The sequence below is a fragment of the Talpa occidentalis genome, unplaced genomic scaffold, assembly GCF_014898055.3.
Source record: "Talpa occidentalis isolate TD23 unplaced genomic scaffold, MPIMG_talOcc4v2.1 talOcc4.10, whole genome shotgun sequence".
NCBI classification, from domain to species: Eukaryota; Metazoa; Chordata; class Mammalia; order Eulipotyphla; family Talpidae; genus Talpa; species Talpa occidentalis.
The window spans coordinates 55149184-55170045 of record NW_023600993.1 but is presented as its reverse complement, the minus strand read 5'-3'; the positions used below and the strand labels follow the sequence as shown (position 1 = coordinate 55170045).

General features: G+C 43.0%; 1 protein-coding gene across 2 annotated transcripts in view; it reads left to right on the top strand.

Moving 5' to 3' along the window:
• The window catches only part of NUDCD3 (NudC domain containing 3), a 94783-nt gene that overhangs the window by 873 nt on the left and 73048 nt on the right, over positions 1 to 20862 (top strand). For both annotated transcript variants that reach the window (XM_054695577.1, XM_037493007.2), the window contains exon 2: positions 4595 to 4905. In XM_054695577.1, coding sequence (XP_054551552.1) covers positions 4595 to 4905 — 311 coding nt within the window. The remainder of the gene's footprint in view (positions 1 to 4594; positions 4906 to 20862) is intronic.

Below are 20862 nucleotides of genomic sequence, written 5' to 3'. Positions count from 1 at the left end.
ACTGGGTACTTTGGAATGTAAACAGCAAGTATTACAGAATGTGTTTACACTCTCAGCTGCCACAGGCGTTGGCGATGCATTGGTGATATGCATGGTGAAGTAATGGTTTCTGCCCTTGTTACACTTACGTTAAGAGAGCATGACACAGACAGCAATAGAGGTGTGACAAAACCCAGTGGAAGGAAAGAAATAAAAATGATAGCTGAGAAATCAAGATCGACTTTGTAGGGGAGCTGAGACTTTGATGGGATGGAAAGGAGGTACTCAGTCAAGCATTGAGCCTGCTTCTAAGAACCTGGGAAGATAGAAATGCTAATGATACCTCCCATAGTTCTTCTGGCACTTTACAGTTTATTATGTAGGTTACTTTTGGATGTCTTGCTACAGGTTATGGTTGGTTAGGTATTTTCCTCATCGCCTGCGTGGAGAAACAACGTAAAAATGTGGTCAAATGAGGAGATGGGCTTGGGAGTATATTTTAGAATTTAAGGCTAATCCTCATCCTTTCAGTGATTAATTGCCATCTGAGTGATGGCTTTGAGCAGGAACTTATGGTAATTTAATGCTTTCATGGAAGTTCTTGAGAGAAATCGATATGATTGACTTGTATGGCAGACAAGGGTACCGATTCAGCTTGACTAGCCCATTTGACCAAACTCATCTTAGGACTGGAACTGAAAATTTCATTTTTCTGATTTCAGGTCTTTCTGTTTTATTATTTAACTTTTCCATAGAAGAGTAGGAACTTTTGTCTAAGGTGATTGTAACTTGCAGAAAAGACGTAGAAGAAAAAGAAACCTTTACTTAGTACATAGTATGTATTGACTATTATGTTAGGTGACCAGTTTAATGAAGTGGGACACAGGGCAGAGGGAGGGGAGGGATGAATTAAAGATGATCTAAGGTTTCCAACCTGGGCACCTAGAATAATGGTAGATAATGCGTTAGTTAAACTGTCACCTGAGTTTAGGGGAAATATGGTTTTAGACAAGTTGAATTTGAGATTGCAGACAGAAGCACCTCCCGCCTCCCAGGCTTTTAGAGTCATGTGATTGGATTTTGTGGGAGATGGAGCAATCAGTTTGAGGGAGAGACAAGAGCTGAAGGTGATGATCCCCATGAAGGAATGGGAGCAATGGGGGGGTTGGAGTGAAGTGGATTGGGCTGTAAGTTTCACTGAAACCAAGGACGGTTTCCATCAGCTGATTAAGAGGGGTGTAGTGTTATCTGCAAGTGATTTCCTATCATCAGCCTCACACGAGGAATTTTCAACATTCTCTGAGTTTTCTGACTGGGTAGATCAGGGTTGATCCCAGGGAACTGTTCTCCCCCCCCCCCCCCACACACACAGAAGCCATATGGGTAAAGACTTAAGAGGGTGAATTCAGTACTGTGCTAGAGTTTCATTGTGGCTTTGGATGTTAGGATATTTGTCAGACTGAATGCCTTGATGTGGTACAACATTACCTCTCAGTGGTGTTAGGTGTACTCTTGACCCCACCATTCCTTTTCTCCCTCTAGGGGTTTTCTTCTCTACCCTGACTTAGAGGCATAACGCCCCTTCCTGTGGCCATTACAACTTGAGGTGGGTGCTTGGGGGGGTCTTTTCAGAACACAGACAAAGAGGGTTTGGATGGGAGTGTTGGCTTGATCTTTTCTGGAACTCAAAAGCTTTCCCCCAATATTTTAGGGTTTGGCCTGTTGGCGTAGTATAAGACTTGTCAATCTTTTCTTCCTAATTTTAAGGGTTTCCACAGTGTGTATGCATAGTTTGAAGGGCTATAGTTTGCACAGTGTGAAAGATATATGTGAAAATTGCATTCCATTCTTAATATATTAATATATTTTAAGAAAAAAATAGTTTAGAATGACATTTCATTCATTGCAGTTGATACTCTTTGTTTACATGGAGTTCAGTTTGAAAAGCTTGCTTAGTGGAAGTCCAGTGTATCCCTCCCAACTTCTGCCATGATGTTCAGGAAAGAACTCTATCTGATCCTCATAAAACTTGTTGGAAAATCTTGGAAAGGTTACTTGGAGGTCACAGAGGTTTTGACTAACTCCATAATCCTGTGATTCTAGAGGAAAAACCACAGTGATATCAGAAGTGAAATAGATGGCAGTTTTGAGGAGGCAGGGCCAGGTAAAGGATTACAGGTCCAGAGTCTGAGGGAGGTTCCTAGATGGTAGGTCAGAACCCTTAATATAGGTTTTTTTTTTTATTTTTTTTTTGGTGGACTTAAGATGAAGATCTGGGGCATCAGAAGATACTCATCTTGTCAGCAAAGGGTATTAATATCATTAATATGGATGTTAGAGAGCAGTGAGTTGAGTTCAGGGTTCTGAAGAAGTAGAAGTGGGTCTGGTAGTATAACCAGTTTTTAGCCTTAGAGTTTTATTTATTTCCTTTTCAGTACATCTCCTTTCAGTGCTTGGTGCTTCTTAGAGAATTTTTATTTTTTTCATTGGCTGGTAGGAGGACCTTGGGCAAGTTACTTAACCTCTCTGAATCTTATTTTTCCTCATCTTTGAAATGTGAGTACTGTTTTCCTCATAGCATCTTCTCCTGGTGGTTTTTTGTAAAAATATTTGACATAGTTTAGAATATTAGTATTCTTTTGTTATTTTCCTGATCAGTGCATAGAACATGATTATTTAATATAAGTTTACATTCTAGTTTTTGGAAACTGACTCCTACCCATTTAATCTTTTTTATTTTTAACTTTTATTAAGACTTTTTAAAGAGCATCTTTTGGTTTACAGCAAAATTGAGGGAAAAATAAAGAAATTCTTATTCCCTGTCCCCTTCATGCCCAGGCTCCCTTATTAACATCTCCATGGGAGGGCCTCCCCCGGTGGCCCAGCGGTTGAGCGCTGGGCTGTGTAGTTGTGTAGCTGCCCGCCGGTTTGATCCCTGGCCACCAGCGAGGGTCCTACATGGCATGCAGACCTCTCCTGCTGCCCGCTGCTCCCCTCAGCAGTGTATTTCATCAGTCTGCCTGTTCTGTTCCCTGCTCTGGCTCTGGTGAATTCTCTCACCCTCCCACGCTTCTGACTGTACCCAGTGCTTGTATAAATAAATAAATAAATCTTTAAAAAAAAACAAAAAAAAATCTCCACGGGAGTGGTACATTTGTAACATGGACACATCATAGTTATCCAAACCTGTAGTTTAAGTTAGTGTTAAGATAGTGTTCACTGTTAGTGTTGTTTGCATCATGGGTATGGGCAAATGTATAATGAAAAGGGTCCCTCATTGTGGTATCAGACAGTATTTTCAGTGTCCTAAAAATTCTCTGTGCTCTGCTTGTGCAGTGCTCCCTACCCTGACCACTGATGTTTTTACTACGTGAATTTGAAAAGCTTTGCCTTTACCAGAATGCCTTAGAGTTGGAATTATATAGTTTGTAACCTTATAAGATGAATCTTTCACTTCCTGGTATGCTTTTAAGCTTCCTCCATGCCTTTTCATAGCTTGACAGCTCATTTCTTTTTAGCAGTGAATAGTACTCAATTGTTTATCCATGTACCTATTAAAGGACGGCTTGGTTACTTCAAGTTTTGCAATTGTAAATAAAGCGGCAGTAAATGTGTTTCCAGTTTTTTGTGGACATGAATTTTCAAATATCCAGGAGCATTGTTGCTGGGTTGAATTAAGAGTCTGTTACCACCCACTTTACCAGGTGGATCTCCCAGCTTTCCCTCCTTCAGCTACTCAGGAGCTATTATTTGAGGGCCTTACTTGGAGCTGTGCCATTTCCTCCTCTAGTTTGCGTGGAAGATAAGCCTTTCATTCAAGGTCTGATTCAGAACCCCTTCCCTCTAAGAAATTTCTTTCCCCAGTTAATGTTCAATAGCTCCTTCATTCTGATGGTATTACAGGTGTTCATCACTGTTTGTCCTGTCAGATTTGTCACATGTGTGCCCTTGGATGATGCATGTAAAATGTCATGTTTTTGTGTAGTGTTTGGGCGGAGATTTCTAGTGTTTTCTGGGTTTGACTGTGTCCCAGGAAAAATTAAGGACTAATCCACACACCATAATTGAGTTGTTAGAGGGTGAGTGCTGTTATTTGAACTTTTTGTGATCCATTTGTAGTCAAATGGTGGATGCTTGTTGAACTGAATTTCCAAGCTTTTGAAGACCCACATCTCCTGTCAGTTCACACTAAGAGACAGCAGCAGTCCAGTAAGTCTGCTTGTATTTTTTCATTGAAGTTCAGCTACATTTTCATCTTCCCACTGGGTGCCTTGAGATCTTGGTGCCTTTATAACTCTTAGTGAGGACAGTGTTCTTTGCATGTTGATTAAGACTGGCAGCTGTAAACATGGCAGATGAGACTACTTAGTTTTGCATCCTTTAGACTCAAAAGTTGGATTCATAGACGTGTAAATATCATGAACCTTGCCTTGTAAGTTTTCATTTTTGTTGATTTTGGACTCCTGTTTTGTGCAGCAGCTTTTGGTGAAGTACAGCTTTTGATGAAGTGGAAGTGCTTTTCTCTTTTGCCAATGGAAACACTCTTAATTTACTGCTTCTTCATTCTCTTACTGTGGCGTAAGGAACTCATTGCTGCATTGCTGTTTGATTTCAGGTATTCAAAACCTTTGACCACATGGCCCGTCAGGATGATGAAAAGAGGAGAAAGGAGCTGGAGGAGAAAATCAGGAAAAAGGAAGAAGAGGAGGCTACAGCTGTGGCAGTGGCTCCAGGTGGGCAGGACCCTGTCCCAGTCCCAGTTCAGGAGGTGGAGATCGACTCCACCACAGATGCTGATGGGCCTCAAGAACCTCCGGGTCCACAGGGCACGGTTCAGGATGTGGCCCACCACTTGGGGGAGGTAGCGCCGGCAGGAGCAGATGCTGGTACGGCTGAAGTTCTGAGGGAACCACCAGCTCCTTCCAAGTAAGAATGTCAACTTTTTCGCTGACATCTGGTGGTTGGGTTTGTTCATAAGCATTTCTTTGTAACACCCCAACTCTTTATCTCATTATTTAATTCTTCATATTTGTAAATTGCACACAGAACTTGGGTTACATAGGAAGGGAGGTCAGTTGACTCCATTATTCTATTTTCGCCCTCATAAGGTAAGATGATAATCTGCCCACTGTTGCACAACTAATTAAAAGTTAGCACCAGAATTAGAACACTTGGCTCACGGAGTTATACTTGTCTTCTCGACCTACCTGTATTCATGTGTGGGGCTTAATTTCAGGGTCTTGACTCATGTTTTGTTTCCCTTCAAGGGCACTGTGCAACCATGATCCTCTAGGTCTAATGTATACCTGAAGAGGCCATCTGATAGGGGGAACTGTAGAGCCAGAGCCTCCTTAGACTCTGCCACCTGCTAAATATAGTCCCTTGCACAGATAGTATTGCCTTTCTCTGTCTCATTTTTCTCCCTTGTGAAATGGAGGAGATAATGACAGCTCTTCCTTCATAAGGCTTTTGTGAATATTGAACGGTGCCCAGGCCATGCAGCTAATGAGTGGCAGGTGTCAATCAAGTCCCGTGCCGCACTTCTATTTAAATTTTTTTTTTAAGATTTATTTATTTATTTATTTATTTATACAAGCACTGGGTACAGTCAGAAGTGTGGGAGTGTGAGAGAACTCACCAGAGCCAGAGCGGGGAGCAGAACAGGCAGAAGGACCGAAGCACACTGCTGAGGGGAGCAGCGGGCGGCAGGAGAGGTCTGCGCGCCATGTGGGACCCTCCTCCAGTGGCCTGGGAGCAGCCGGGGATCAAACCGGTGCCGCGGAGGCTGCAGGCAGCTTCACAACCCAGCGCCCAACCGCTGTGCCAGCGGGGAGGCCCATATTTAATCTTTAGAGTTCAGTGTCCTGATGCTTTGAACTAGTTATATGGCCCTTCCCTGCACCTGTTTGCATACCCTTCTGTGGAAGTTGTGGCAGTGTCTGAAAGACAGTGTGATGTTGCCAGCCTGCTTTGTGTTTAGGGAAATCTGCTCTTCCTCTTATCCCTTCTCTGTTTTAATTTCCCTTCTGTTCCTCCTTCTACTTTCCCTCTTCCCCTCATCAGTTTTGGGGGAGTCTTTGAATGTAGTTTCTAGATAATGAAGCAAAGTAAACAGCTTGGAGTGACATAAAATACTGGCGGGGGAAATAGATTTTGTAAAGTAAGTTGGGGCAAGACTGCAGGCTAAGCTGAATGATGGGGTTCCCGGAGAAGAGTTGTTGGGTAGCTGGGTGAACCTAATTGCGATGGTCCCCATTCCACCATGCTTTTAAGGTATTTTTCATTAATTTCAGCTATTTGGTCATGATTTGATTTGGTTTTCTTTGTGTTTATGCTTGCTTGGGGATTTTGAGTGTCTTTCAGATTCTGTGGTTGGTTTTCTTCATCTCCATTAAGTCTCTTTTCATTGTGCTGTCTGTGGAATAGTTTCTGTTGCCTTCAGTGAAATTTACTGTCTTCTCTCTTTTAGTGTCTAATTGTCACTTAAATGCATCAATCCATCTTATATTTCAGATAAAGTATTTTTCAGCTCTGCAAGGTCCATTTGATCCTTTTTTATGTTTTTGAGTTCTGCCCTCATTGATTTCCTTTAAATTGTTTAATATAGTTATAATAGCTATTTAAAATCTTACTCTGATAATTCCATCGTCTCTGTCATTTCATGGTTTGTCATTTTTCTTCATTGCATTTTCTCTTGATTTTGGGTTGCATTTTCCTGCTTCATTACAAGTCAGGTGATTTAATATTGGAAGCTAGACATTGTGAATGTTAGGTGGTTGTGTTTGTGGATTTTGATTTTTTCCTTTAAAGAGTGTTAAGTATTAATTTTACAGGCAGTAAATTTATTTGCGGGTTGGTATGTTCTTTTAGACCTCTTTTTCCTCAAAGATCTCACATTTAGGGCCTCCCTGGTGGTACAGTGGTTGAGTGCTGGGCTGCGAAGCTGCCCACAGCCTCTGCAGCACCGGTTCGATCCCCGGCAGCCGAGCGAGGGTCCCACATGATCCGCAGACCTCTCCTGCCGCCCGCTGCTCCCCTCAACAGTGTATTTTGTCGGTCTGCCTGTTCTTTTTCCCGCTCTGGCTATGGTGAATTCTCTCACCCTCCCGTGCTTCTGACTGTACCCAGTGCTTGTATAAATAAATAAATAAATATTTAAACAAACAAAAAAAAAAAGCTACTGAACTCACATTTATTACTGACCCAGCCTAGGTACCAGAAGCATACAAACAAAGAGAAAGTAATTTCCTAAACATTTGTAAATCTTGGTGTTCTCACTGTACTACGGTAAGATGCTAGTGATCTTGATGAAGCATAAATATGTGCACCATCTCGTGTGTAGTTCTCCTTATAGGCCCAGCTTCTTCAGTGTTTTTTCTTGGAGTTGCACCTGATTTTATTACCAGTTTTCATCCAAAACCATTGGGGTATGGGATGATTCCTCTTTTGTCTCTTGGCCAGGAGTTGCTTGATCCTGAAAGTCTTATGAGATTTTGTTAAGGATCAGTGTTTACTGCTTACAACTTGATAGCAGAGAAAAGGAGAGAAAGATAAAGGGGTGGAAAGACATAACAAAAACTTGTTTTTAAGCTTGTTGGTTGTGTGTCCAGAGTACCTTTCATTCTAGGGCTAGGTTAATCCCGCTCTAAAACATGCCTGTCTGAGCTCTGGGTATTGCTCAGGTTGGTGACCCAGGAGTTTTCTACTGGCCTCATGCGGTCATACTATATGTGCTTTGCAATGTAGTATTCTGCCAAAGACTCAAGGGATTCTGTACAGTTTTCTGAACTCTGTGTGTAGCTTTATCAGTAGTCTTTTTATAAAGTAATTAGATATGAGAATGAAGATTGAATATCAAAATTTCAGTTTCATTTATTCCAGCTCTACTTAATACCAACAAAATTTTGGAGGAATGATGGATTGATAGATTTTCCCCAAGGGAATGGTTAAGTATGCTACTGTTTTTTTAAAAAATTTATTTATTTATGCATACAAGAACTGGGGTACAGGCCAGAGGTGTGGAGGGTGAGAGGATTCACCAGAGACAGAGTGGGGAGCAGAACAGTTGGCCTGACTGAAATACACTGCTGAGGGGAGCAGCGGGTGAGACAGGAGAGGTCTGCTGTGCCATGTGGGTTGCTCCCTCGCCGACCAGGGATCGAACTCCTGCTGCAGTGGCTTCATAGCTTCTTAGCTTCATAGGTTGCATCTTAACCCCTTGTGCCACCAGGGAGGCCCCAATATGCTAAGATTATTAACACAGATATTGTGATGGTCACTTTTATATGTTAACCTGGCTGGGCTATATCCCTATTTACTCAGTCGAATGCTGATTTGAGTGTTGTTGTGAGGGTGCTCCGTAGATATAGTTAAAGTCCATAATCAGTTGACTTTATGTAAGGGAGATTATTCTAAATAATATGAATAGATCTAGTCAATTAGTTGAAAAACTTTAAAAGCAGAGCTAAGGGTTCTCTCAGGTAGAAGAAATTCAGCCCATGGACAAGCAGCTTTGCCCTATTTCTGGAGAGTTCCGCAATGGCTTGCTCTCTGGATTTTTGGACTGGCCTAGTCAGTCTCTGCAATCATGTAAGCCCATTCTCTACATAAATCTCAATATATTTTTGCTGCTGGCTTTGTTTCTTTGGTTGAATCCTACCTTACTCAGATGTTCTGATGATAAAATGTTAAGAAAAGCAATCTTCAAACTAATAACAAATCGGGAAAACACTTAAAATTTATTGTATATGCACAGAGAAGACAATCTGGATGGAAAAAATTAATAGTGTTTATCAGTTATCAGTGTTTTTCATTTTCATCTTTGCCACATAGTATATTTTCTAATTTTTTTACAATGAGTATATTTTACTGATTTTTTTTTTTTTGCACTTTCCATCATTTCTAAAATCTTTATTAAAAGAGGGGATTTGTTTTTATTTCTGAGTATGGTATGTCTTCATTTAACATCAATAGGTTCTTGGAAACTATGACTTTAAGTGAAACTACCTATGTTGAGACCAGCTCTTTGAATAATGTCATTTTGTTCAACATTGGCTGGGATTCTTTTTTTCTCATTAATGTCATAACAAGGTGATATTGAGTAAAGGACATTATCTGAAGACCAGCTATTATAGATTAGAACAGCTGCCTTGGTTGTCTTGTGGAAACCTTGTTTTTCTGCTGTTGAACTGACAAGTCGTGTTTTGGGTTAGAATTGGAGTTAGTTTTGCAAGTTCTATCCAGTATTATTAGAGTGAAGACTTGAATTTAATGTTTCTGGAAACCATAGACTGGTGCTGTAAAACCAACATTTCCAAGGACTGGGTTGTTCTCAGTCTTCAGTTACTGAGCTGGTTTTCTATGAACAAAACAGGTAGTTGTGGTCTAAGTTTCTTCAGTTTTCTTCTGAAATGCACTGATTTGGCAGATTTGAAAATGGAATATAGAAGCCATTCTTTTCCCTCTTCTACTTTTAGTGGTACCCCAAATCCCTCCAATCTGTGTGGAGTATCATTTATTCTATAAACTGTCAATCTTGGATTTTGTAATTTAATTATTTCAGGTAGCTGCTGTGTAGATGACCACGCAGAAGCACTGCCTATTCTAGGCACCAGTTACTTAGAATTCAGGTCTTGGATGGTTGATTTGTTTGCCACACATTTGCTGGTGGTAATGCCTAATATTGGAGAGTAGTGACAGCAGACATTACCTTCTCTCATTCTACAGTAAAGTGACACACTTTAAACAAATGCTGTAAGTGCATTCTTACAGCATTGCTATCTAAAGTCAAGACAGAGGAAGCATCTGTCAGCTCAGGTCCCTGCCTCTTTGGGGTTACCTCTTCCCCCTTCCTGGGCCCTGCCTACATTGGGTCAGTTTTCTCTCTTAAGGTTTTATAATACATAAAACCATTTAATGTTTTGGGGGGTATTTGAGGGGAATTTAATTTGATGTATTTTCCCCATCATTCTGATTTTTAGACAATAAAGCTACAACTGCCCTGAATTATATTCTTGTTCCTGCCCTACCATCTCTGCCAGGACCCTGCAAGTAAAGTCTGGATGTTTATATTGTACTTGACCTGGTAACCAGAACTCAAAGGAATTCTGGGTTTCTGGGAGCTGGTTGATATTTTGAGCACTGCTGAAGGAAAGAGGGACTCAAAAGTGATAGCATCCTGCATCATAGTTCCTAGCCCAGACACCTACTTTTTGGTCTCTGTCTCGGGGATCTGGTCCAGGGTCCCTGATGGATCTGTAGTTCATCCCTCAACCAGCAAGTGTCACTGTAGGTAACTCACTGATAACTGCCTATGCTGGTGCTAGGATGCCTGTGGAAATGCACAAAAGACACTACCACTTCTGAATTTTGTCTTTATAAATGAAAAACAGAATTATTATTTTTTTTTAAGATTTATTTATTTATACAAGAACCGGGGTACAGGCCAGATGTGCAGGAGGGTGAGAGGATTCACCAGAGACAGAGTGGGGAACAGAACAGGCAAACTGATGAAATACACTGCTGAGGGGAGCAGCAGGCGAGACAGGAGAGGTCTGCCAAGCCATGCGGGATTCTTGCTGGCCGGCCGGGATCGAACCCGCACTGCAGAGGCTGCGGACAGCTTTACAGTGCGGTGCTCAACCACCTGCGCCACTAGGGAGGCCCAAAAACCGGGATTATTTTTATTTTTTTAAGATTTATTTATTTATTTATACAGGCACTGGGTACAGTCAGAAGGGCAGGAGGGTGTGAGAATTCACCAGAGCCAGAGCGGGGAACAGAACAGGCAGACTGACTGAAATACACTGCTGAAGGGAGCAGCGGGCGCGGCAGGAGAGGTCTGTCGCGCCATGTGGGACCCTCGCCTATGTCCGGGGATCGAGTCGGTGCCGCAGAGGCTGCAGGCAGCTTCGCAGCCCAGCGCTTAACCGCTGCGCCACCAGGGGAGGCACAGACAGAATTATTTTAAAAATAAGATAAAGAAAGGAAAAAGTAGCATTGAGAATGTAAATTATTGTCTTAAACAGTGTCTCTGTGTTGGGTGCTGAACCAGGGTATCTTGTCCCTTCCTCTGCTCTACCCCAGCAGGTAACTATCCCTCCTCTGAGCATGGGTTTCATCCACCATCCATTTATGGATGTTTATTTCCACCTATTTCAGCTTTGAGGGCATAGACTCACCAGACTCTCTTACTTCCTGGCTCTAGGGAAGGTGAGAATTTCGACTGGTCTGGGAGCATGTGTGAGGGGAAGAAAAAGGCTGGTAAGAACCTCCTGCAGAACTTTTATTCTTGGAAATATGCATTTCAAGATCTTGGGAACTTCCAAACTGCTGCTTTTTGAGATGTATGGTGGTGAAATGCTTTGCTTAAAATCATATAGCTAGAAGATAAGGCCAGAGTTCCTGGAAATTGAAGCTCAGTTGGCTCAGATGGCTCTGTGGGTTCAGAGGACTAAATATGGATATATTTGCTATGTTAAGAAAAGAACAACTATTATCACAGTCATCTGAGAGATACTTAATAAAAACAAAAATCACAGCTACTATTTGAATATTTTTATATAACACTAGGAAAGTATAACTTTTTATGCTAGCTTTTTTCCCCATTGAGCGAGTAATATATACATGTTATTAGATAGAATTTAAATACAAATGAGAAAGACAGAAGAATGTAATGAACCTGTAGGTCCTCATTGCTAATCCAGCACCATCTGCTTCATCCTTCCTGTATTGTTTTGAAGCGTTTCACTTTGTGAATATATTTTTTTAATTAAAAGAATTTTTTTTAAAGATTTATTTATTTATACGAGAATTGGGGTACAGTTAGAGGTGTGGGAGGGTGAGAGAATTCACCAGAGACAGAGTGGGGAACAGAACAGGCAGAAGGACCAAAGACACTGCTGAGGGGAGCAGTGGACGAAGCAGGAGAGATCTACTGTGCCATGTGGGTTTCTCCCTGGCCGGCTGGGAATCGAACCTGCACTGCAGAGGCTGCGGACAGCTTCACAGCACTGCGCTCAACCCTCTGCGCCACCAGGGAGGCCCTGTTTGTGAATATTTTTGACCAGTGTTTAAGCTTCCAGCTTTCTCATGATGTCCCCAATTAATAAAAATAATACTTAATGATTTGTTTAAATTTAAGGTTCCAACAACACATTGCTTATAGTTGACCTTTTACTTCTCTCTCCCTTGTTTCCATATTTTTTATTTTTATTATTTTTAATTTTTTAAAAAGATTTTATTTTATTTATACAAGAACCGGGGTACAGGCCAGATGCTTGGGAGGGTGAGAGGATTCACCAGAGATAGAGCGGGGAACAGAACAGGCAGACTGATGAAATATGCTGCTAAGGGGAGCAGCGGGTGAGACAGGAGAGGTCTGCTCGCCATGTGGGTTGCTCGGAGGCCAGTGGGGATCGAACTGGCACTGCAGAGGCTGCGAACACCTTCACACACTGCGCTCAACCCCCTGCACCACCAGGGAGGCCCTTCCTCATTTTTTAAAAAAAAATTTAAAGAAAATTTGTTCATATATTTAGTTTCTATTGTCTGGATTTTGCTAATTGTCATGTGGTATATAGTAAATTGGCAGTTGGATTTAGAGTAAACATTTTTAAAAGTTACAAGAGTGTGTAATGGAAGTGAGTTCTTCCTAGAAGCAACAGTAGTTACTTTTGTAAAATTTTTATGTTTTATAGAATTTTTAGTCTTCATATTTATATGTACATATTTCCCCTATTACGTATGTTACTGTGAGTTGGGACATGCAGCTGACAGGGACCCAGTCTTGTGGCCTGGTGCCTTCCTGGTGCACGCACAGTTGGTCATTGTCCTCACAACTCCGTGAAGCAGCTTTCTCATCTCCTTTTTCACGGTAAAGGAATAGGGCCAGTTCTGTGTTGAGTAGTGGAACCTGGGTTTGCCTTCCAAATGCCCGCCCTGAGTTCCCCCTGCCCGGTGACCCTCTGTGTCTCCTTGTAATCACTGGGGCTGTCTGTTGATTCCTGGGTCTGCCCCTAAAAACCTGATTTAAATAGCCATGCATGTCTGAGTTGCAGAATCTTTCCAGGTGACTCTGATTGGAGCCAAGGTTTCTCTTGACTAACTCAAAGTATCCTACCCTGTGGATGTAGCCTCATTGTTTAGTGGGTTCCCGTGGGGATGTAATTAGTTTGTTTTCAATCTGCTGCTATTACAAATGATGCTGCAGTGAATATGCTGTCCATGTTTCTTGGAACGTGTGTATGAATGTCTGTTGGATGAATTCCCAGAAGAGGAATTACTGGTCAAAGGGTAAAGTATGTGTAATTTTGATGGATGTTGCTGAATTGGCCCCAGAGAGATTGTACCAGTTTATTTTCTCGCTGCCAGGCTGTCTGACACTGGGTACCTGGCTCACCCCAGTGCTAAATGGTAGCTCCACACCATTCTTGACCACTTTTGTAATTTATTTTTATACTTGGTAGGATGAGTGTTTCATCTCCCCCTTACCCTTGACTTTCCTGGAAAATTAACTTTTCCATATGAAAATTCTGTTGAAAGTTCCATTGGGAATGCATTAAATTTGTGTTTTGAATTAGAATTGGCACCTTTACACCTTTTTGTCTACTTATTCAAGTATGTTTCTTAGTCGAGTCTTACGTGTTTTTTTGTAGAATTTTATTGTTTTTATTCATTAGGTACTGTATACCAATCCTGGTTTTTAATACTAGTTTTTCAGTCAATTTTATAGGGATAAATACTATTTAATATTTATCACAGTATTTAAGAAACAATTATATTTACTAATAAATTACATACACTTTTATCATTTAGAATTGTAAACATAACTCCATTTTCCCTCCCCCTCAAAATTTGTTGCCCTGGAGTTGATAACCTAGGAGAGAACATGGGGAGAGGGTCAGTTCTGGGGGTTGACAGATTTAGCTGTAGTTGATCTGAGAAGCCTTGATTTCAGGTTTGGAGTTGAGAAAGAGCAGACTGGCGGTGGACATTTGAAAAGCATCAGCATATTGATAGATTTAAAATATCGGGCTAGATGAGGTGCTAGGACTGTCAGCGCAGATGGAGAAGACCCTGGAGGACTGAGAGCTGCTGCTGTGTACACCAAGTGGTCGTAGATGAGGAGACATCTGCCTTGGAAACTGGGAGACCTGGGTGTGGCCCCGTGGTGGCCGTCTCTGGTTAGACTGCTCTTTGTGCCTTGGCCTCTTTGCTACTTCTCTCAGCAGAGATATCAGGAGCAGGGACAGTGGCAGAGGAGGACTGAGGGATGGAGCTCCACTTTTCTGTCACTGTGTGCATCTTGGCATTTGTCTTCCCCATTTGAATGCTGACTCTATGAAGCTGGGGCTGTTTTGTTGTCTACCTGTGTTCCAGTGCCTGGAATGTCCTTGGCACACAATTGGCATTCAGTAACCAGCTAAATGAATGAATGATTCAAATTAAAATCTTATTCAAAAATGATAAACCTTTGATTTTTAACATTATCCAGGAATATTCCTTTTTTTTTTTTTTTTTTCCCCATGATTTCAGAGACTTAGGGCGGTCACATTTGTGTGTGTTATGCATATCTCTGTCTTGTATGGCAACTCACTGCCATTCTCTCAGCTGCCTACTCTAGAGTCCTGAGGTCACCTTACCGAGGTCAAACGTAAAGCTTCCCAGGGTGGCATGAACCCCTGAGGGATAGCCCAGGACTCTCATTCTGGAGCCCTGGTCCACATAGGCTTTGATCTCTGTGCGCTATACTCTGAGGGAACTGGAGTAACCCTGACTTTCATGAGTCTTTATTAAGCCTACGAACGTTCTTTTGAAGTGCGGAATCTTTCTGGGATGCCCAAAGCATGGGATAGAACCTCGAGAAGAGCCCGATTCAAAGGGCAGCTTCATCTCAGAGATGCTTTGACAACCAGTGGACTAGGCCACCTCAGTGACTTAGTTCTGTATCTGGTATGTCTGATTGGTTATGAGCTAAGGATTCAGATGTGGAAGCCAAGATTCTGAACACTGAGGGTCTGGTTCATGACTTTGATGTTACAATGGTGTGGAGCTTGTTCTTTCTTAGCTGAGCAAGGGCCTGCATGAACTCTCTCATCAACTCTTTGTTTATTTGTGGTCTTTAAAAACAGACTTTTCATTTTTAGCTAATTCAGAGCTGAATGTTAGCATCTTTTATATATAGACAATGGCTGCCTTAGCTTATCTGAAGACCTTGTTCTGATTTTGTCACTGTTTCCAATAATGTCCTTCCCCTGGCCAGGGTGTAGCAGTGTTGACCTTGCATTAGGGGTACAGCTTGTCTCTGTCTAGGTCACCTCCTTGGTCTTTGTTTCTCATAACCTTGGCTCTTTTAGAATGCCAGCTTTTTATTTTTTTCCTGGTAAGCTGTCAGCTGTCATTCAAATAGTTTTTGTCTGATGTTTCCTTAACAACCAATTTAGGGGCCAAAAGAGATGGTGGTAGTGGCTGCTTCATTTCTTTGCTGGAGTAATTTTCCCTTTTGCATTAAGTGTCTTGTTAGGAGATACTTTGAGACTAGGTGAATACCTTGTTTCTCTAAACATTGATTGGTCTTTTCTGAAACAATGACTCATGCAACAATGATTTTCTTTTTCTACCCTTCTTTCTGCATTTATTTGTTGGGGTTATAATGTAAGGAAGAACTTTTCTTTCTTCTCCTCATTCATGTGTGTGATTTTGTGTGTGTGTGTTTGTGTCTGTCTGTCTAGATGTGTCTGTGTGGATGCTGAGGCCAGTTAGGATCCCGCTGTACTTGTTTACTCCCTTCCATGCCCCTGCAAGTGGACTTGTCCTTTTGACACGTCCACATCATTTTCCAAGCTTCTCGCTTCTTTTTGTATCACTGGTGTTCCAGTCATCCTCTTTCCTGTGCCAGCTCTGATAGTCAGCCTTTTCTCTACACAACCTTGATTTTTGTCTTGAGATCTTAGAACCCAGGATCTGGGCACCTGGTATCCATTTTGTGGTTTGTTTCTTTACCCTCTGACACTGACCTGTTCATCTTTTTACTTCAGATTCCAACCTTTCTTCCTTTAAAATAATTGTGGTATGTATTAAAAGTGAATCCTGGAGTCAGAAACTTTGCATTCATATGTCAGCCCTCATGTTGACGTGCTACCTGACCTTGGACAAATTGCTTTATCTTTTGAACCTTCATTTTTCTATTTGTAAAGTAAAGGTGATAGCTCTTTGCTTAGAGGCTTGTTGTAAGGGTTAAATGTGACACTGTAATGAGAGTGTTCAGTACAAACCTAAGTGCTAGGTTTGGTTCTTTCATTCAGCAAGTATTTATGGAATGAATAAGTGTGTAGGTTTGTCTCAGGGCCTGGGGCAAATGAGGTTTGATAGTGCCAGCCTGGTGGGTCTTCTGGCTACTGTTGCAGAAAGGCTGCCTCCTCCTCTTCCTTGTTCCTTGAGCTGCTTTATAGCTAGTGGCAGGTGGGAGAGAGGAAGGCAGGAGTGATTGCTATGCTGTCCCCAAGGCAAATGAGCAGTCCTGGTTCTAAGTAGGCCCCATGCTGGTCTGTGGGTGGTAGTGTGGTGTCATGGAGTTGGAAGGAACTTCTTTCCTCCTGGCACAGCCTTTCCTTTCTGCCTTTATTGACTGTTTCCCCCTTTCTCTCCTCCTCTCCCCACCCCCCTCCCTCCACACACAGGAGCACTTGTGCTTAGATGGAATCTTCTCTGGGTATGGAAACTAGTCTGTATCTCCCCAGGAGGCCCTGTGCCCCAGGCAGTCTTCTCCCAGCACTGTGTCCCTGTGCTGCCTGAGGGCTCCTGAGAGCTTTCTGAGCTGCTTGGCAGAGCCTTTCAGTAAGTGGGTAGGTAGGGTTAGTTGTGACCTAAAAGCACTTGAGCATTTTCTGGGCATCCCCCGGGAAAGGCGAATAAAGTAGGAGGATGTTATTTCAGATGCTTATGCTCCCAGGAGAACAAACTTACAGGGCCTTTGTTTCCTCTCATTTTGAAGGTGGTGGCACTGACCGTGGTGCCTGTGGGCTGACCCCAGACTTGGTGCCCACTCGCCAGGCAGGATGGGTGCTGCATTTTAATGGGTATAGTGTTGACTGGTTTCTTTTCTTTTCTTTTTTAAAGATTTATTTATTTATTTATACAAGCACTGGGTACAGTCAGAGGCACGGGAGGGTGAGAGAATTCACCAGAGCCAGAGCAGAGAGTAGAACAGGCAGAGTGACGAAGTACACTGCTGAGGGGAGCAGTGGGTGGCAGGAGAGGTCTGCACACCATGTGGGACCCTCGCCTGGCGGCCGGGGATCGAACTGGCGTTGCAGAGACTGCGGGCAGCTTCGCAACCCAGAGCTCAACCCCTGCACCACGGGGGAGGCCCTCAACTGGTTTCTTAACTTGCTTCATGTGGCTGCCCATTCCCTGCTGACTCTTGGGTCCTGAATAAGAGAAACAAAAAGTCTGTTCCTTGCCCCAGGGAAAACAAGCCCCAAATTCTCCAGACAAGGAACACAGCAGAACCTGTTTAAGTACCTCCCAGAGCTCAGAACAAAAAAGAACGGGGACGGTTGCCCATGTGAGGGCCCACAAATGTAGCCTCTCTGTTCTAGCAGGTCATAAGTGCCTTCTATGTGGCATGGGTAGTTCTCACCGTTATCAACAGTTTTCAGGTTCAGGCTGAAATCTCTGATGAGAACATTGGGGAGATCCCTGCTGATGGTGAAGTGAGGACAGGATTCTCAATGCTGGTTGATGTCTTAGATGGGTGACCCTTTGAGCTTTACCTTGGAGCCATGTTGTGTAAGTGCAAGCTCACTGCCAGGGTCTCTAAGACCTGTTCTACTGAGCAAACAGCTCCAGTGGTCATTTCTTTGTAAACTCTGTCTCCCGTGCCGGAGTCTCTGCCTGACTTTGTGCCTTTGTGTTAAGCACCTGTGATCATGTTGCTGCAGCCTCAGCCTATTTATAGATCTGATCCCTCCAACCCTGAAGCTACTTCTTTTTTCCTTAGAAATATTATTTTACTGGTGTTTTGAAAAAAAATGCTGCATGCATTTACTTAAAATGATAAAAATAGTAGAAAGGAGTGTGGTGGGCCTTGAATTGTCCCCTCTTCACAGAGAGGTGCTCCCCGCAAGTGCCTCATTCAGGAGAGGTCTGCGGAAATACACCTCCGCACTCTTTTCCTGCTCCTTTAAAAACAAAATAGTCTGTATTTTAGTGCAGTTTTGGCCTTACAGCAGAAGTGAGCATAGAGCGCAGAGAGTCCCACATGGTCCTGCTTCTACATACAACCCCCCACGTCAGCAGCCCTTGCCCTCTGCTTTCTAACTTAATGTACGTAGTGGTAGCTTGGTAGAATGCACCTGCACTCACCTCTGTGTTGCCCTGTTCTCTTGCTGTGTCACCTGTGTTCAGTGATGGACGTAAGTGTTCCTTTAGCCTCATTTCTCAGGGAATTACGGGAGAATGGTGCCTTGAGGTCTTAACAATCAAAAAGCTAAGGAATGGAGTAACACTTTCAAAAGTTGGCTAGTTCACCGAATAATAAGGAATGGAAGCTGATGTAGAAATTTGGGGGCTAGTTAAGGAGTATGTTTCTGTGACTGATGTTCTATGAGATGTCATGAGTCATTGGTTTGTGTTGTGCTCCCGCAGTGGTCCTGGAATGAGGAAAGGTGAGGTCTAACCCAGCATAGTGACTGGACCATAGACCCCTTTCCTTTCAAGCTGCCTTGAGAGGTTATTTTTTGGAGGAGCCTGAAAGGTGATACTCTATTCCCCTTATTTCATTTAGAAAGTGTATTATTTTGAAGTGTTTTATTTTCACTAATGAGTGGGTACGGTTATTTCAGCCCCATGAGCAGGGTTGCATGTGTGTTGGGAAGAAGGGCAGAGAGTGGATTTCTGTTGTTCCTGCCCTAAACACACTGGCCCTCAGTGTTTGTGGGGAGACCACAGTGGTTCCTCTTTGCTTTCAGAACCTCTTAGACTGGGCTGCAAGCCTCTTCTTTCTTTGGCCTCTTTCCATTTCCTTTAACTTTCAGACAGGTTAAGCCTTATATTCTCTCTGTCTGTCTGACAGACACAGACACAGACACACACACACACACGAATAGAAAATATGTCTACCTAGCCATCAGGCACCTCCCTTATGACTGGCCTTCTCTTCACTCAGTCCTCTGTCCCTGGCGGACTGTTGAGATCACATGCTGTGCTCTGTGCTTTCTCTCCACCCTTGCCCTTCTTTTCCAGCTTCTTATTACTGAGATTGGGCCTCTGCCTTCACCAGTTCGCCTCAGACACTCCTCACCCCTTCTCACCTTGGCAGCCATCCTGGGCTCATTCATGATCTGTGTTCCTCTCTGCTTAGTGTGCATTCCTTCCTCAGCTGCAGAGGTCCCCTCCTGCGTCCCACACACTCCCGTTCTCTCTGCCGCTCACTGAGGTCTCTCAGGGGCCTTTCTCCAGTGCACATCACTTTCTGAGTCGCAGACTTCATTCACATTTGTAACTACAACTTAGGCCTGGGATTTGCGGTCTGTAGCGAATTATCCAGAAACATTTTGTTTTCCTTTCCCAAATAGAAATTGGAAATAAAAAATGTCATTCTGCCTGAACTGTGCTCTCCAAATGGCAGCCTTGAGAAGATTCTGAGGAGAAAAGCACTCTCAGCCACATGCTGGCCACTCTTCATCCTTCTGCTCAGTGAGCAGTCGTTTTAGTACCCCTTTTCCTAAGTGAATGCACCTGTGGGCACAAGGTTTGCCTTCTGAGAGGAAGCAAAGCGTCTCTGCGTACTGCTGAGGTATTCTGGCCCTGCTGTTGTCACACATATACCTAGTCAACTGGCTCTTTGTGTCCAGACGTGTAGTGCTTCTGGAACACTTGGTAAATTTGACTTCTGTCCCCCACACACTAATTAACTGTAAGTGATAGGGTTGATTTCTGGAGCCCACCAAACTCTCTCTGTGCCTGTCTACACATGCCTGATAGTCCTGGCTGCTGCCTTTTGCTGTTTCCTGCCTCCTCTAATTGGGAACTGTATAGAAAGAGAATGTGGGACTCTGGCTCCAGCTTAACCAGGTTGACACAGTCACACATATCTGCTAGTGGGTGCAGTTTTCAAAGTACAGTCTGATATATTTTTACAAACTGAACATTGCCATGAATCACCACCCAGAACAAGATATCCCCAAACAAGAACTAACTGGAAGCTTCCCAGGAACTCCACTCCTACCTCCTCTCCCTATCACCCCTCCCCCACCACACACACACGCATTTGCTGCATATATTTTTCCTTCAGATAAGCAAAGCACGTTTCCCTGCTGAAGGCAGTCCCCTTCTGCATCCCTGCCACAGTGTGTGAGATCTGTTCCTCACAGCTGGGCCAAAAGAGCGTATGCTAGGCTAAGCTTTATTTTCTTCATATATTTAAAATTTTTTTTTTTTAAAGATTTATTTATTTGTGCATACAAGAGCTGGGATACACACCAGAGGTGCGGGGTTGGGGGGGCGTGAGAGGATTCACCAGAGACAGAGTGGGGAGCAGAACAGGTGGATTGACTGAAATATACTGCTTAGGTGAACAGTAGGGTGAGACAGGAGAGGTCTGCTGCGCCATGTGGGTCAGCTCCCTGGCGGGGATCAAACTTGCTGTAGTAGTTTCGGATCGCTTCATAGTGCTGGAGCTTAACCCCTTGGGCCACTAGGGAGGCCCCTAGGCTAAGCTTTAAATTTTTACTCACCTGAAAGATAGTACATGCTGACGTTTTAATGTTTATTTCTTTTTTTCAGTGAAGTTGTGCATAGTTTCATGCATTTAAGTGCCAACAGTTTATCATTTTTCTGAGAGTATTCTGTTTGTCTTTTTTGTCCATTTTTCTGTTGGGG